This window comes from Diceros bicornis, chromosome 1 (assembly GCF_020826845.1).
Source record: "Diceros bicornis minor isolate mBicDic1 chromosome 1, mDicBic1.mat.cur, whole genome shotgun sequence".
NCBI lineage: Eukaryota > Metazoa > Chordata > Mammalia > Perissodactyla > Rhinocerotidae > Diceros > Diceros bicornis.
The window spans coordinates 4844243-4861310 of NC_080740.1; the positions used below are offsets into that span (position 1 = coordinate 4844243).

A 17068-nucleotide genomic window follows, 5' to 3' on the forward strand; every position below is an offset into this window, starting at 1 on the left:
GTAAATAAAATCAGAAATGAAAGAGGAGAAATTACAATGGATACCACGGAAATACAGAGGATTACAAGAGAATACTATGAGAAATTATATGCCAACAAATTGGACAATCTAGAAGAAATGGATAAATTCTTAGACTCATACAACCTCCCAAAACTGAACCAAGAAGAAATGGAGAATCTGAATAGACCAATCACAAGTAAAGAGATTGAAATAGTAATCAAAAACCTCCCAAAAAATACAAGTCCAGGACCAGATGGCTTCTCCAGTGAATTTTACCAAACATTCAAAGAAGATTTAATACCCATCCTTCTCAAACTATTCCAAAAAATAGAGGAAGATGGAACACTTCCTAAATCATTCTACGAGGCCAACATCACCCTGATACCAAAACCAGACAAAGACAATACAAAGAAAGAAAATTACAGGCCAATATCGCTGATGAACATAGATGCAAAAATCCTCAACAAAATATTGGCAAACCGAATACAGCAATACATTAAAAAGATCATACACCATGATCAAGTGGGATTTATACCAGGGACGCAGGGATGGTTCAACATCCGCAAATCAATCAATGTGATACATCACATCAACAAAACAGAATAAAAACCACATGGTCATCTCAATAGACGCAGAGACGGCATTTGACAAGATACAACATCGATTTATGATAAAAACTCTCAACAAAATGGGAATAGAAGGAAAATACCTCAATATAATAAAGGCTATTTATGACAAACCCACAGCCAACATCATACTCAACGGGGAAGGACTGAAAGCCATTCCTCTGAGAACAGGAACGAGGCAGGGCTACCCACTCTCACCATTCCTGTTCAACATAGTACTGGAGGTTTTGGCCAGAGCAATTAGGCAAGAAAAAGGAATAAAAGGAATCCAAATAGGTAACGAAGAAGTGAAACTCTCACTATTTGCGGATGACATGATTTTATATACAGAAAACCCTAAAGAATCTGTTGGAAAACTATTAGAAATAATCAACAACTACAGCAAAGTTGCAGGGTACAAAATCAATCTACAAAAATCAGTTGCATTTCTGTATGCTAATAATGAACTAACAGAAAGAGAGCTCAAAAAGATAATACCATTTACAATTGCATCAAAAAGAATAAAATACCTAGGAATAAATCTTACCAAGGAGGTGAATGACCTATACAATGAGAACTACAAGACGTTATTGAAAGAAATTGATGGTGACATAAAGAAATGGAACCCATGCACGTGGATTGGAAGAATAAACATAGCTAAAATGTCTATATTACCTAAAGCAATCTACAGATTCAATGCAATCCCAATCAGAATCCCAATGACATTCTTCACGGAAATAGAAAAAAGAACACTAAAATTTATATGGGGCAACAAAAGACCCTGAATAGCTAAAGAAATCCTAAAGAAAAAGAACAAAGCAGGAGGCATCACAATCCCTGACTTCAAAACATACTACAAAGCAATAGTAATCAAAACAGCGTGGTACTGGTACAAAAACAGACACACAGATCAATGGAACAGAATTGAAAGCCCAGAAATAAAACCACACATATACGGACAGCTAATTTTCGAGAGAGGAGCTAAGAACATACAATGGAGAAAGGAAAGTCTCTTCAATAAATGGTGTCGGGAAAACTGGACAGCCACTAGCAAAAGAATGAAAGTGGACCATCTTCTATCACCATTCACAAAAATTAACTCAAAATGGATCAAAGACCTGAAGGTGAGACCTGAAACTATAAAACTCATAGAAGAAAATACAGGCAACACACTATTTGACACTGGTCATAAAGGAATCTTTTCAGATGACATGCCTACCCAGACTAGGGAAACTGAAGAAAAAATAAACAAGTGGGTCTTTATCAGATTAAAGAGCTTCTACAAGACAAACGAAACCAGAATCAAGATGAACAGACAACCCACCAGCTGGGGGAGAATATCTACAAAACATACATCTGACAAGGGGTTGATCCCCATAATATATAAAGAACTCACACAACTGAACAACAAAAAAACAAACAACTCGATCAAAACATGGGCAGAGGAAATGAACACACACTTCTCCAAAGAAGATATACAGATGGCCAATAGGCACATGAAAAGATGTTCAACATCATTAATCATCAGGGAAATGCAAATCAAAACAACACTAAGGTATCACCTCACGCCCATTAGAATGGCTATAATCACCAAGACAAAAAACAACAAACGTTGGAGAGGATGTGGAGAAACAGGAACCCTCATACACAGCTGGTGGGAATGCAAACTGGTGCAGCCTCTAGGGAAAACGGTATGGAGATTCCTCAAAGAATTAAAAATAGAAATACTCTATGATCCAGCCATCCCACTACTGGGAATCTATCCAATGCACCTGAAATCAACAATCCAAAGAGGCTTATGCACCCCTATGTTCATTGCAGCATTATTCACCATAGCCAAGAAGTGGAAGCAACCTAAGTGTCCCTCGACTGAGGATTTGATCAAGAAAATGTGGTATATATATACAATGGAATACTACTCAGCCATAAAAAAAGACAAAATCGTCCCATTTGCAACAACATGGATGGGCCTGGAGGGTATTATGTTAAGTGAAGTAAGCCAGACGGAGAAAGACAAACACTGTATGATCTCACTCATATGTGGAATATAAACCAACATATGGACAGAGAAAACTGGACTGTGGTTACCAGGGGCAGTGGGGGTGGGGGGTGGGCACAAGGGGTGAAGGGAGTCATATATATGGTGATGGACAAACAAAAATGTACAACTAAAAATTTCACAATGTTAGAAACCATTAAAACATCAATAAAAAAAAACGATCAAGAATATGTCTGTACATACATATAAAAGTCTAGAAGAATATACAACAAACCCAACAGTAATTTCTGGGAAGGGAGAAATAAAGAGAATTTGTACTTCTGAAATTTTATAGTTCTATAATGTTGAAATTTCTTCAAATAAGCAGGTATTATCTAGTATAAGAAGAAACAAATGAAAAAACAGAATTCAAAGGCTATAAAAACTACAACGCTATCTGGAACATCATAAAACACAGAAAGTAGTTTCAACAATTAACTAAATTTTAATATCTGCAGAGTCATATTAGTCCAATAAAGTTTAAAAAAAAGGATAACGTATTTTCCAGTACCTGTTAATACTAAAACAAAATAGGTTTTCCTGCAGTTTTCTCTTGCACGTAAGAGGTGAAACGTTTTAGAAACTTTGGGTACTCTCGCTTTGCCACTGCCCTTAACACTGAGGCTGGTGCCCATCCTCCTGGGTTCACTGCAAGATAAAGGAAAATTAAAACCTGTTAAGATATAATTCTCCAAATACATATGAAGCACTCACTTTGTTTCTTCGCTTTTAAAAAATTCCTTACGTTGGAACAGTTAGCACCTCAAAGTCTTGACCATTAATTCCTTAATACTAACCACCAGACAAGAACAGATAGCAAATAAGAAAGCGTCTATTACCTTTCTAAAATGTTCTTGCTTCCCTACATTATATGCAAAAATTAGTATAGCAACACTTTTAGGTTACTTAAGGCAGATTTATTCATCAAATTCTACTATAATCAAAGAGTAACTTAAGCATAATTATCTCTTTAAACATAGTTATCGCCCTATATAAAGAAGGAGGTTTGAGTATTTGATTAGAGGGACTCCCATAACTACCGCAGGGAAATGCGTAAGGAACCAAATACTATGCGATGAACACGGCTGTCTAGTAGCAGGCCAATGTGAAATAAATACGTAACTAGCAACTAATAAGGATTAGGGAGCAATGACTTAGAAAACTAACAAGACTGACAATAAGAAAAAGAATTGTTAATTTCATTTCCTATTGTTGCTTATATTCCTAATTATACATATACCCTATTAGGTAAATATCTAATAAAATGGTTCTTAAAACCAAGGATATGTGATAGTGATCTAGAGATGAAGTTTTAAAATTTACCTATCCAGCCCCAGCTTCAGAAATTCTGATATAGCAGTTCTAGATGAAATTCAGGCATGTGTATTTTGAAAGCTTCCTGATAATTCTGATATACATCTATCCAAATTAAAATTACTAATCTAAAGGATAAAAACTAAACAGGCATTTGTAAATGGCATTTGTCCAGACTGTCAGCTATCATGTAGATCATCACCAGAACACCCACACTACCAAGTGGCAAAAACAAACAACAAAATACATACCATTAGCTACATACGTAATCTTGCATAGAATGTTGTCCCTGCTAATCTCCTGGTTTCCCTCTGGTGGGCTTACCAAAGTTTGACAAATCATAGCAATATTTATTTTGGCACGGACACATCGATTGTTTAGCTGTCAAAACAAAAAATTAAAGAAAACACCAGTAGAGTAGAGACCAAGTATTTTGTAATCTCTACCAGTCTAATTCTACATTACATTAACTACAACTGTAACTCATCAAAATCTCTAAGAAAATCTTATAAGCACCAATACATAACACACGCCACGCTGATATGACACCAGGAATGATTTCTCCTCCTGAGTAGTAAATGGAACTAAATCGCGGTAGAAAGCAAAGACTGATCATGGCTTGAGAGGCAACTGTGAGAAGCAGCCTCCATATGGTACCCACTCAACTCTGTCTCACCTACGCTCAGGAGAACAGGTAAGCAGCCCTGCTGGGATGTTCACAGCCATGACTGCTGCCCTCAGATAACACATGGGCTGTACTGCTCCAAGGAGCCAATCCAACATAAAATAGAATTTAAGAAGCATTATCAAATCAAGTATCTGTGTGTGTGGTATGTGTTTACCACTTCTGCCCTGCAATGTATCTTTAACTTTATATTGTAGAACTATACACTATACAGCGTACTTACAGGAGCACTGTCGTGATCCACAGAAAAATTACAAACTATCCAAGTTTCTGGGTCATTTTCAGTCAAGGCCGGTATCTTTCGAATGGCAGAAAGATATAATACATCTCGCTGAGAAGCAGGCCATACTCTCTGTGGAAGAATAATATGTAATATGGAACTAACGGAGAAACAAATGTAAAACCAATAAATGCCTTAGTTAAAGGTAAAATCCATCAAATTTTAAACGGAAAGCATCTGAGAATACCCACCAAAGGATTAATTATGAACACTGAGTTAACGGCTTTGCAGAACAATACCAAAGGAATAATGTTCGATTTTTTTCTTTTTTTAAAATTGTGGTTATATATAATATAAAATTTGCCATTTAAACCATTTTTTAAGTGTAAAATTCGGCATTAGTTACATTCACAATGTTATGTAAACACCACCACTATCTATTTCCAAAATTTTTTATCACCCTAAACAGAAACTCTGTACCCATTAAGCAATTACTCCCTGTTACCTCTCCTCCCACAGCCGCTGGTAAGCACAGTACCTGCTTTTAGGTATAGTATTAAACCTCTGTTTAAATTGTTCAGAGACTTAAAAGCAAAGATTTTAGGGAAAGAAGACTGCTCTTTTGACATCAAAATCACACTGGAAGAATTCCAGATCGAATCTTTCAGCTTTATGATATGCAAGGAACAACATACGCAGTTGCAATGGCAGGGAACCTAGGTCTCTGAAACTGGGCTACAAACTTAAATGAGAGAAAATATGCACAGTGTCTTTCTTGATTGCTGAGTATAATAAATAGCCAACAACTCAGCATTGACACCACACAAATCATTTGCAAAGTGAAATGGCTCATCTTTCAAAGACAGAAAATTTCATGAAGCTGATGCAAGTAGTGTTGGGCAAATCTATGTGAAGCGAAAAATAAATGAAAATTTGGTCATATTAGAACTAATAAATGCAAATCCACAAGCATGATGATAAGACAGAAATTTAAAGAATGAGAATAACTTAAATATCAGGAGATAAAGCAGCCCTCTTTAAGACCATATTTAAAAGACGCCAAATTTAAAGAAAAAGATGTTACATAGCGTTATTGGATTTTGCTGGAAAAAGTATGCCAGGGCAATTGTTTTTTTTTTAATAATTTTATTTATTTATTTATTTCCCCCAAAGCCCCAGTAGATAGTTGTATGTCATAGTTGCACTTCCTTCCAGTTGCTGTATGTGGGACACGGCCTCAGCATGGCTGGAGAAGCGGGTGCGTCGGTGCGCGCCCGGGATCCAAACCCGGCCTGCCAGCAGCGGAGCGTGCACACTTAACCGCTAAGCCACAGGGCCGGCCCCAGGGCAATTTCTTTATTCAAATAATTATAACTGTAACTTAAATTTTGTTACATATAAGATACATTATTTTAATAATTTTTAGTTTTATTTTACAAGAAGTAATCCTAACACAACCTATATAATCTTCCCCTCCATCTATTATTTACCAAGTGAAATACTTTCAGCAGATTGTTGTCCAGGACAAATTATCTTCAGATAATAAGATTCTTCTGATTCTAAATTATTCGTTATTTATTTTAATTCCAAATTATAGGATAATTAATTGATATTTTAACATCTACTAAATTTTAGATTTCACTTAGACCCCCCCTAAATCTGTAGGCTGAAATAGCATCTTTGCTATTACACATTTCTTGAGCAGCTCTCATATAAAATAAAGCCTAACTCACAGTCACTAGATATAAGATACGATGTCTCAGATGACAAGACTGAGCTCAAGCAACACAGCAAACCTCAAATATTTTCATATATTCAGCTAAAAAATCATTTAAAAAAGAGAAAAATGAAGCATTTATTGAATCATTATATTTCTTATATAACATACAATATTGCTTTTAGTGGATCTCTCCAAAATTTAAATTCATTTTATATTATTCTTTATTTACTATATTATTTGGCAATTTTTAGAAGGAGAACAGAGAAGAATAAGGTGAGAGAAATGTTAATTTTATATTTTTAAATACCTAGACTAGCAGAGGAAGAAAGGAAGGGAAAGGGAACCAATTTAAATGACAGTGTTTTTGTGTGCTCTGGTGTATGACCAACCTCCCAATAGTCATGCTCAGCAATTTTCCCTTGCTCTCAGATAATCCAATTAGATCACTTTCATATCTTCTAGTCTAACAGCATACTTCCCATTCCCCTTACTATTGTTGTCACAGGAACTTTCATACTTGATATGATTCACTTTCATATATGACAACTATCATTTATCTCCTATAGAAACCAGATGCTAGAAAAATATTTAAACAGATTGCGGTATTTTCTTTTCTAGACTTAAAGTGTGCATAACTAACTGCAGATCTTTATCAAACACTGTTTCTGGGTATTTCTCAGGTTCTTGCCTGCACCCATTTCTGCTTTAAATGAGTTGATACACCTTTCAAATACACGACATTTATGAATTATTAATAAAGTCTTTGGATTTTTTGCGGCATTTAACATCCTGCCAAATTTTACTTTAGAGAATTTACATGTCTCAGTTTGAACTGCACTGGAATCCTTTTGGGATGAGGAGATATTTACCTTGTGCGTTTGATAAATGATGATTGCATTATCAGCTAATGTTTCCACCACGTGGAAGTTTTCTATAGTTGCTGAAATGAAGAGAAAATATTAGCAGCCAAAGAGATATACTATCTTTTCCTAGAATGTGATTAATTCACTTACACTGAAAGTCAATTACAAATGGACACTGTGGTAAAACAAAGAGGATTCTGCCCTACCTAGGTGAAGACCACATGGAAAGTAGTCAATACTTAGTTATTAGGGCTTTAGATGGTGGCTGTGAGACCAAATCACTAAGAAACTTCATTTTCTTTGGTCCAATATCTAGCTTCCACAGCAAGAAAGCAATTCCAATCACTACTGCATTACTCAGGCACAAATTATTCCCCAACACTATGACCCTTCCATATAATTCCTAATTTACTGAAGCTGAAAAAACTGTTCTATCTAGGATAGGGGACTATATTTATGAAAAAAGAAGGCCAAATTGCCACTGACAAACACCTTATGATGTTCAGAAATATCTGTATTCATGAAATTTGGTGCCTATGGGAAATACACACACACACATACACCAAGAATAACTGTAAAGAAACTACAGCAGGATTCATCTAGGATTTACCATGGAAACAAAACAGTCTAAAGAGTAGATGATAAAACAGAAACTTTTAATTTTAGTTCTGGCTTTTCCACTGGCTAGTTCTGTGGCCTCTGACAAGTCACTTGACCTATCTGATTTTTTCTTTATTACCTACCTATCATGCAAGATTATTGAGGTATTGGATCAAATGCTATAATATACTGAGAAGCATTTTATACAGTGAAAAGCTCTATTTAAATGTAATGTATCATCAGTTCCCTATATGCTCCTCCAGATGTTTTCTACAATGACCTTGTAAACTATAGATCAGACGCAGAAAACCAGGTTGGATTTGGTATTAAATTCAAAATAATAATTATATTAAAATACACTAGTAACGGCAGCTTACTTTCCCAATCATTGCGAACGTCAACATTCCAGAAGTAACTGCAGACCTCGTGTCCTGTGACGCCTTTAACTGCATGGGTAGCTTTCAAAGGATCCAGAACAATCCCGTTTTCTTCTACTTCTCTTCTATATACCTAAAGAGGACATATTTAAAAACCTGCTTAAAAAACAAAAATCAAACCCCTAAAGTACAAACTTGAAAGCATGTTTTTAAATTTAGCTGCTTTTTAGAATTTTATTTATGAAAATCTACTTATGGAACAAATATTCTCCTAAAAGAAAGTTAAAATTTCAAATTATTAACACAGACAACACATAAAAAATATTTAAAACTACAAATCCGAGGTAAACGTCAACTATGAAAAATATGCCTATGTGATAAATAACTAGAGAGAGTTGTTAAAAAATAAATATATTAATTTAAATTAGACATTATTAACGGAACATTCTCAAAGACTGTTCAACATGGCTAAAAAGGCCAATAAGCGTGGCTAGAACCTCCTCTCCTCAGGGATACTGATTGAACACAGCTTTGTTCAGTGCTGTACCCTCAGCATATGGACAGTATCTGACACACAGCAGGCACTCAGTTATTTGTTGAACCAACGACTGAAAGCTAAAATGACATAAAGATCTATGCTATCTCGCTTTAAAGATTTTATTTATTTATTTTTTCCCCCAAAGCCCCAGTAGATAGTTGTATGTCATAGCTGCACATCCCTCTAGTTGCTGTATGTGGGACTCGGCCTCAGGATGGACGGAGAAGTGGTGCCTCGGTGTGCACCCGGGATCCGAACCCGGGCCACCAGCATCGGAGCACGCACACTTAACCACCAAGCCACGGGGCCGGCCTGCTATCTCGCTTTAGATACTGAGGTTGTGTACCTAAAGTATCGAGTAAAATTAATTATTTCAAAATGACAGAGGGTTAGCTACTTTAGAGAGCTCTGTAATAAGTTCTTTTGGAAAAAAATACACATGCTGTCACAGGGAGAATTAGAGCCCCATTTATGGACGCCTGTGGGGCCAGACACTGGGCGGCAGTTCACAGAGCTTCTCTTTTACAATCTCTCTCACCAAACTACCTTTCCCTACATGCTTATTTATTCATGTGATTGGGCCTGCAATTTTCCCAGTCACTCAAACTGGAAACTCGAGACTTTTGATTCCTCCCTCACACTTCACATAGCTATTCAGCTTACTACTAATCTTCATAAGACATCCAACAGCTTGACTTTTCTACCATTGGTTACCTCTTCTAGGCAGGCTTTCATCATCTTCTACCTGACTCTCTTAGGTGGTTTTCTTGTTTCTAATTTCTTCCCTTATCAGCTTAATGCTCCTAAAATGGTACTTCGCATATAGTGGCTAACCTGCTGTTACAGAAAACAGACTATTCTCTTCAGTGGGTTATTTTATACTCCCCATAACCCAACTCCAATTTTTCTCTCTCTGAAGTTGTGGTTTGTAGGAGCACTTATTCCCCACTTCTCATCCCACATGGAGGGACTTCTTCTAGACTATCACTCTGGTTTCTCCTCACCCCTTCATTTCCTTCCTGGGGGAAGAAAGTAACTTATCTGAATGGCGACTACAGAAGGCAGACTAGGCAGGCTTGGCTCAACTGCTTCTTCTGCAGGGAGCATGCATCCTGGTCTGCTATTGGGGCTTGCTCTTGTAGGGAAGGGCTGTGATTATCCAGCTATGTCAGAAACATTATATTTAATTCTGGGTTAACTTGTTGGCAAGACCTTGTGGCAGCTGCTCTCCATGTTCTCCAATTAGCTTATCAGAATTATAACTAACATTTTGATATCTCATTTACTTGTCTCCTCTTATTTCTTAATTTGTTCCCTATTTAGGAGGAGTAGAAATTCTAGTGACTAGTATTGTATCTCACAGTAGTCAACACAGTCTACACAAAACTCCTGAATAAGACGTAAGCTTTCAAGTTTTTGCTCATGTTATATTTCTTGTCTAAAATAGCCTCAACTCACTTTTGTCACAACCTTGTTTCCATTTGCAGACATAGTTCAAAAGCTTCTCCTTAGCGTAAAACAAGCTAATTGTTTCAAATCACAGAGATCTTTCTTTTCCAATTTTTCTCCACTACTCATCTGCACTCTTCATTCAATTCATTATCGAATGGAGTCAAGGAATGGTATCTTTTAAATATCAGTATCTTCTTTCCCCAACTAAAGTTTCAGCTTGGAGGGAGTCTTACTAAACATCTCTTTATCTTTAGTATCGTGCCCTAGGCGTGAGGTAGTCCAAAATCCAGCGCTGCTGCTGCTGTTTAATCCACCTTTGAGCCTCTTGTTCCTTGCTCTTATTCTCTGTCTCTTGTGTTTAGGGATGTGAGCAAGATTAGCTGACCAATGTCCACATGTCAAAAAAAGACACAGTGAGGGGCCAGCCCAGTGGTGTAGTGGTTGAGTTTGCACGCTGCACTTCAGTGGCCCAGGGTTCACGGATTCGGATCCTGGGTGTGGACCTATGCACCGCTTGTCAAGCCATGCTGTGGCAGGCGTCCCACATATAAAGCAAAGGAAGATGGGCACAGATGTTAGCCCAGGGCCAATCTTCCTCAGTGGAAAACAAAAAAAAAAAGATGCTGTGAGAGAAAGGCCAAAAAGTGAGGTATAGACCAAAGAGGGGAAGAAAGTGACATCTGAGCACAATATTTAGTATATTAACAAAACAAAAGGTGCTGGCCCCGTGGCGCAGTGGTTAAGCCCTGTGTGCTCTGCTTTGGTGGCCTGGGTCTGTGGGTTTGGATCCCGAGCACAGACCTACACCAATCATCAAGCCACCCTATGGCGGCGACCCACATACAAAATAGAGGAGGACTGGCACAGATGTTAGCTCAGGGCGAACCTTTCTCAAGCAAAAAGAGGAAGACTGGCAACAGATGTTAGCTCAGGGCAACTCTTCCCCAGGAAAAAAAACAAGTAAAAAAAAAATAAAGAGAAATATACAAACAGAGAGTCATCACTGAATTGTGACCTGCTCATATCTAAACCTCCAAATTTTATTTTCTCCACAGCCTAGGCAAAACAGAATGGTTTGTGCATAGATTTATATTTTGATCATAAAGAAATTATGTAAAAGCTAAACCAGGGAAGCAAAAGCACATTTTATTTCTCAATATCTGGTGGTTCTTTGATCATATACAATAATTGTTTAAAAGTAATTTTAAAATGCTATCCTTATTTCTATCAATGGTAATGCTAATGTGACTGCATAAGAGCTGCAATTAGGAACCTATAACCTTTCATTGGGAATTACCTTCATTTCACCTTCTTCTACAACCAGCTGCCAATTGGCATCTCCACCTACATCCTGTAACGAATAAGTCATGTGGTTCTGCACCATCTCTTCAACCTTGAAAAGAAAAATAAAGCCATAAGAATCCACATCCAATTAACAGCTCTGTCATAATCTCTAAAACAGAATGGTATTCAGTTTACTTCAGTTCAGAAATGATGTTCTTAGAAACTGAGCAACCAAAAGGCACGAAGGTTAGTAGGTTTTATATAGTGTTGAAGAGTTTAGTCCACATTCCAGATATCATATTCAAGTTAATGACAGGAGGGAAAAATGTGGGGAAGGAAGATGCTTCACTCAAATTACATATACCTCCCTAATGTGCATCAAGTGACCAAAATAAGCACTTTCTGGAAAAAAAGAAATATTCCTTCCTTTACCATACAACGCTTCCTTACAGACATGATGTCTCAAAGTATAAATTCATGGAATGAATGGTAAAATTGGAATCAAATGGGGGTTTGAGTTGGCTTATATTCGTGATAAGAGTTTATCAGTGAAGTAATGAAAGTTTTTGTTATCTTTTTGTAGGGAAATCTTGATGTCTAGCCAACTTTCTAAATCTCTATGTAGTCTTACATATAGGAACACTGGACTAGATGGTCTCTTCGTGCACCTTTTATTCAGTAAAATAACCGTCCCTGCAAAGCCTTCATCATGGAATCTTTATCCATTATGGCATCTTCCTTGAGGCAATAACATTAAGGTTAAGAAGAGAGGTGACACAGGTAAATCTCACTGTAATGAATTTTCTGTTCACTGCAACGACATATGAAGTAGCCAGTGTTATACAAGGGCACGGACTTGGGCATTTGTGCCCATACTGACACTTCAGACCTAACCTAATGATCTGCTCTGTTTACTGTTTTCAGTTATGACTCTGTATATCAAAAATAAGTGGGAAATGAGACCATTAATTTGGATGGCAAGAATAAATATAAGCCAAATTTACCATTTCATTAGGCTTAAAATTTGATACACTAGGAAAAAATGTTACTAGAAACATCTGCTATCATGTAAAAAAAAAAAAAAGACTAGATCAAAGTCATTGAAGCAGGCTGTACCTGCTTTAACAGTGTTTGCAAGTTTTAATTAGACTAAGCATAATTTCAGGAACCACGCTCTTCATTTTTTTGCACCTAGAGTTGAAAATGATGAGCTAACACACACAGCATCTTCAATCCAAATGAACTATGAAAAAAATGGAGATAAAACAAATTTGAAATAAGAGGTGACAGCACTCCAATTCTAACCTTTTCTTCCACCTCACATTTGAATCATTCAGTATGCCATTTTAGGAGGCTATCTAATTAGATTTTTCTAACTTTAATACAGAACTTTTAAAGAAAATTGCCCTCTGATGGTACAACAAAATTCTAATGAACAAAAGTCAAACACAGCTCAGACCTCTTCCTCTTCGCCACGTGAAAGGAATACAACTATGTTTACTGTTACACGTGTAGTCAGAGAGTCATAGAGGGATTGGTTGGATAGAATAATTTATTAATAACAAATTAACATTGTACTGTTAACCCAAAAGAAAAATGGCCAAGGACACGAACAGTCAATTCACTAAAGAAATGCAAACAGCCAAGAAGTAAAAATAACACTTTTAGTTTACCAGATTGACAAAAATTAACTGAATTAAAACATTCAGTGTCAGTATAGCAAAAGAAAATTGACCTGGGAGTGTAGCTGGTTCACCTTTTCTAATGAACAGTTTGGCAATAAAAATGAAAAAACTTCAAAGTGTGCATGCCCTTTGTCTTAACAATTCTACTTCTTGGAATACATTCTAAGAAAATAATTGGATAAGTGTACAAAGATGTATATATAAGGATGCTGTATATACAAGGATGCTTATGTAGCACCTTGTATAATGGAGACAAAGAAAATGTTCAATATTAGTTGAGTAGGTAAACCCAGTATGCATATCCATATAATAGACAAGGAGATATAGACCTATATTTACTGATGGGAAGATGGGCCTAATTATATGTTAAAAAAAAGAAAAGCTGGTTACAAAATAGTATATACAGAATTACCTAATTTTCTAGAAAAAGACAATAAGGTTTGTGAATTTATCAATATGTGCCTGATTTTTAAAAATATATATGGAAAAAGAATATGTATGAGAATATTAACAGTGATCTAGTATTTTAACTTACTTTCTAGTTCAGCTACAATCAGCATGTACTACTTGTACAATAAAAAGGGAGGAGTGAAATACATAATTACCACCACAATAATGCATTGGTATGGACATACAGTGGGAAAAAGCTTTACACAAAACTGACGTGCAATGATGTTCACCATAGATTAACCTGCAGAGTACTGCCCACCCTTTGATTTCTCTTTTTTTAACAGAGGATTATTTTTTTTCACTTTGATTTTTGAGGCGACATCTTTAGATAGTAACTGTGTTATGCAAATAAATTTGATCAGAAAGAGCCATTCATAAATCAAGTCCTGTCTACTTTGTGTGCACTTTGATTTAGCGCTACTCACTCCCAGTAGTGTCCATCAGACAGACTCTTGCATCACTACTAACTTCCCAGGAGATCCACATACTTTATTTGAAATTACTTTCAGGGCTTCTCTCAGTTTTACATATAATTATCCTTCCCCATTAGGACTATAAACATCATTTCAACAAGAACAAAGCAGTTATGAGCCAAGACATGTATGTAGACGGCAAAGCCAAATTCATCAATAGTTAATCACCAGAGCCCAAGTCTGCTAATGACAACAAATACTTCTGTAAGGACCATACTTAAAGACCTGAATGTTATTTTTCTTTATTTTTGCCTCTTTTGGCATATAAAATGGTACAATAATCAAAAGCTAAAAACAGAATTTGACCAATCACAAGTATCATATATTAGAAAAATATCCACTAGAAAGATTTTTCTCAACTTATGTACATGAGTTACACAAAAAATTACGTAAAGAAGTAAGCTACGATTTGGCAAAGTCTTGTACAAATCTGGGCACCTCCTTCTCAGAGACGTATTCATCTGTACTTGAAGGGTATTAGTTGTTCTAGAGCTCCATGGCTGGGGCCCAGGTCTGGGTTCAGAAGCCCTCATTCTTAGGCACCCATCAGGAGCTTACATTCTTTTCTTGCTCTCATTACATTTCTTTTCATTTATAACCTGTGTTTTCTTATATTTTAAGGGAAAATGGCACCCAGTACTGATGGCTTTTAGTTATTCTGTTATTTTATTATTTTAATGCAAGCTAGAGCTGAGCAGAATAAACCAAAGTCTCCCAGTATTACCTAGTTTTGTCCCTGACTTATTGTGAATATGAGCCACTTTTTAAAAAGTATGCATACACGGATGAGCAAAAGGTAAGAAATACTGTAATAAGTTTGGCTATGGTGATTTCTGATGAAGAACTGATAAATCTCTTTCTCCAAAATGTTCAAGGAGAAAAAAAGCTGCAAAAGTCAGAAAAAGACATTCTGAGTCTTAAAATTTAATTTTCTTCTTTACTGTATAGTCAAAAACTAATGTAAGAGTTGGCCCCATGGTGTAGTAGTTAAGTTCAGCATGATCCGCTTCGGTGGCCCGGGTTTGTGGGTTCGGATCCCAGGTGCAGGCCTACACCACTCATCAGCAATGCTGTGGCAGCAATCCACATACAAAATAGAGGAAGACTGGCACAGATGTTAGCTCAGGGCGAATCTTCCTCAAGCAAAAAAAGAGGAAGATTGGCAACAGATGTTAGCTTGGGGCCGATCTTCCTCAGCAAAAAACAAACAAACAAACAAAAGAACCCAACGTAAATTTTATTCATGTTTACACAAAATAGAAATCTGTTTTAAATTATGACTTTTAAAAACTTTTGTTGGAATACTGATGGAGAAAAAAATGTACATCATTTTGATTAACTCAAAGAAATAATGTTCTTACAGAGCTAATGAAAGCTCACACTTATTGAGCACTCACTGTGTGCCAGGCTCTAGCTGGACCACAGAATTGAAGCAAAGGAGAGTCAGAAAAGTTGTCCAACACCATGCAGCTAACCAGAATTTAAACTCAGTCATTTTGACTATAGAGCTCAGGTTCTTAATGTAAGATAACATAAAACAATCCAATAAAATGCAATCACCATAAAGATACAAAGTTGAATGCTAAAGATAAAAAAAATTGTTTTAACTAATGCTGATGCTAAAAAGTATTCCTCCAATGATACTCTGATTTTATTATAAGGGCAGAGACTGCAAGCATCCAGCTTCCTGTCTTAAATTCCTAAATCCTTATTGATGCTAAATAACTTAAAACCAATTTCCATAAATTTAGCATATGGACAGAAATATTAACTTATAATATCCAAAGATAATTTGCATAAGGAAAATACAACCTGTTTAACTGGAACTTAATATTAAAATGGTAATGAGACAAATTTTATTTTAAAAGTTATTTTGCTCTTGAATATAATTATGAAATATTTTAGATTAGTTGAAGCGAGACTGCTGAAACCTGCTTTTATGCTATAATGTATCTTATAGACCATGTCCCTCAAAGTCGCTCAATTTTGTCTGAAGAAACAGATATTACATGATATTTAAAAAGCAGGTCCCTTCTACTTATTTCAATTCAGTCTGGAACCTTCCAGGAGTACCTTCTATATGGCAAAATTCCAAGCCATTCACAGTAGAGGATACAAAGGGCACATGCAAGCCTGACAGAAGAACTATTCAGTAGACGAGCAAGGCCTTTTTAATGCTTATTGTTACTATTTAAAATTCAAAACCAAAACTAGTGGCCTAACCAAAAGATTTCTAGGAACTGGGAAAGCAGGCTGAAATATAGCACAGAAGGACTCAAGTCCACTCTAAACATTCATACAGTACCTGGGAGCTGAATCTGTGAGCAGCGTCAGAGGCACTGACTAGATCAATGGAAGACATGGAGGAAGAGCGACTATAGGGCTACCAGAGACAGACAAAGAAAAAACCAAGTCATCAGAACAAAGGCACAACAGAGCATTCAGCACCAACTTCCAAACACAAGATCAAGGAAGAGAGAACGAAGCACCGTGTGACACAAGCTCAGCAGCAAGTGCTGACTTCACGCACCTATTGTGCGCTACGCTCCCAATCTTTCTAAGGAGAACGCGGTGCTTCCAATAATACAAAAACAGTACCACTTAACCCCAAAGGAAAACAAGATTCAATATCACTGGCTCTGCTTCCGGTTAACTATTTTGTACTAGCCACTCCCTATCTACTCCCACCACCCCCCCCTTTTCCCCTTAAATAAAAAAGAAAGAACATTATGTTCAGAAGAAGATTTCTAACTCTTTTGGAGGA

At 36.5% G+C, this 17068-nt stretch overlaps 1 protein-coding gene across 3 annotated transcripts in view; it reads right to left on the reverse strand.

Moving 5' to 3' along the window:
* The window catches only part of CERT1 (ceramide transporter 1), a 126075-nt gene that overhangs the window by 11668 nt on the left and 97339 nt on the right, over positions 1-17068 (reverse strand). For 2 of the 3 annotated variants that reach the window (XM_058565035.1, XM_058564865.1), the window contains exons 11-17: positions 16610-16687; positions 11710-11805; positions 8423-8555; positions 7452-7522; positions 4866-4994; positions 4209-4338; positions 3155-3291 (exon numbers count right to left, since the gene is read on the reverse strand). In XM_058565035.1, coding sequence (XP_058421018.1) covers positions 3164-3291; positions 4209-4338; positions 4866-4994; positions 7452-7522; positions 8423-8555; positions 11710-11805; positions 16610-16687 — 765 coding nt within the window. In that variant the 3' untranslated portion in view covers positions 3155-3163. The remainder of the gene's footprint in view (positions 1-3154; positions 3292-4208; positions 4339-4865; positions 4995-7451; positions 7523-8422; positions 8556-11709; positions 11806-16609; positions 16688-17068) is intronic. The other variant, XM_058564943.1, reaches the window with a different exon arrangement.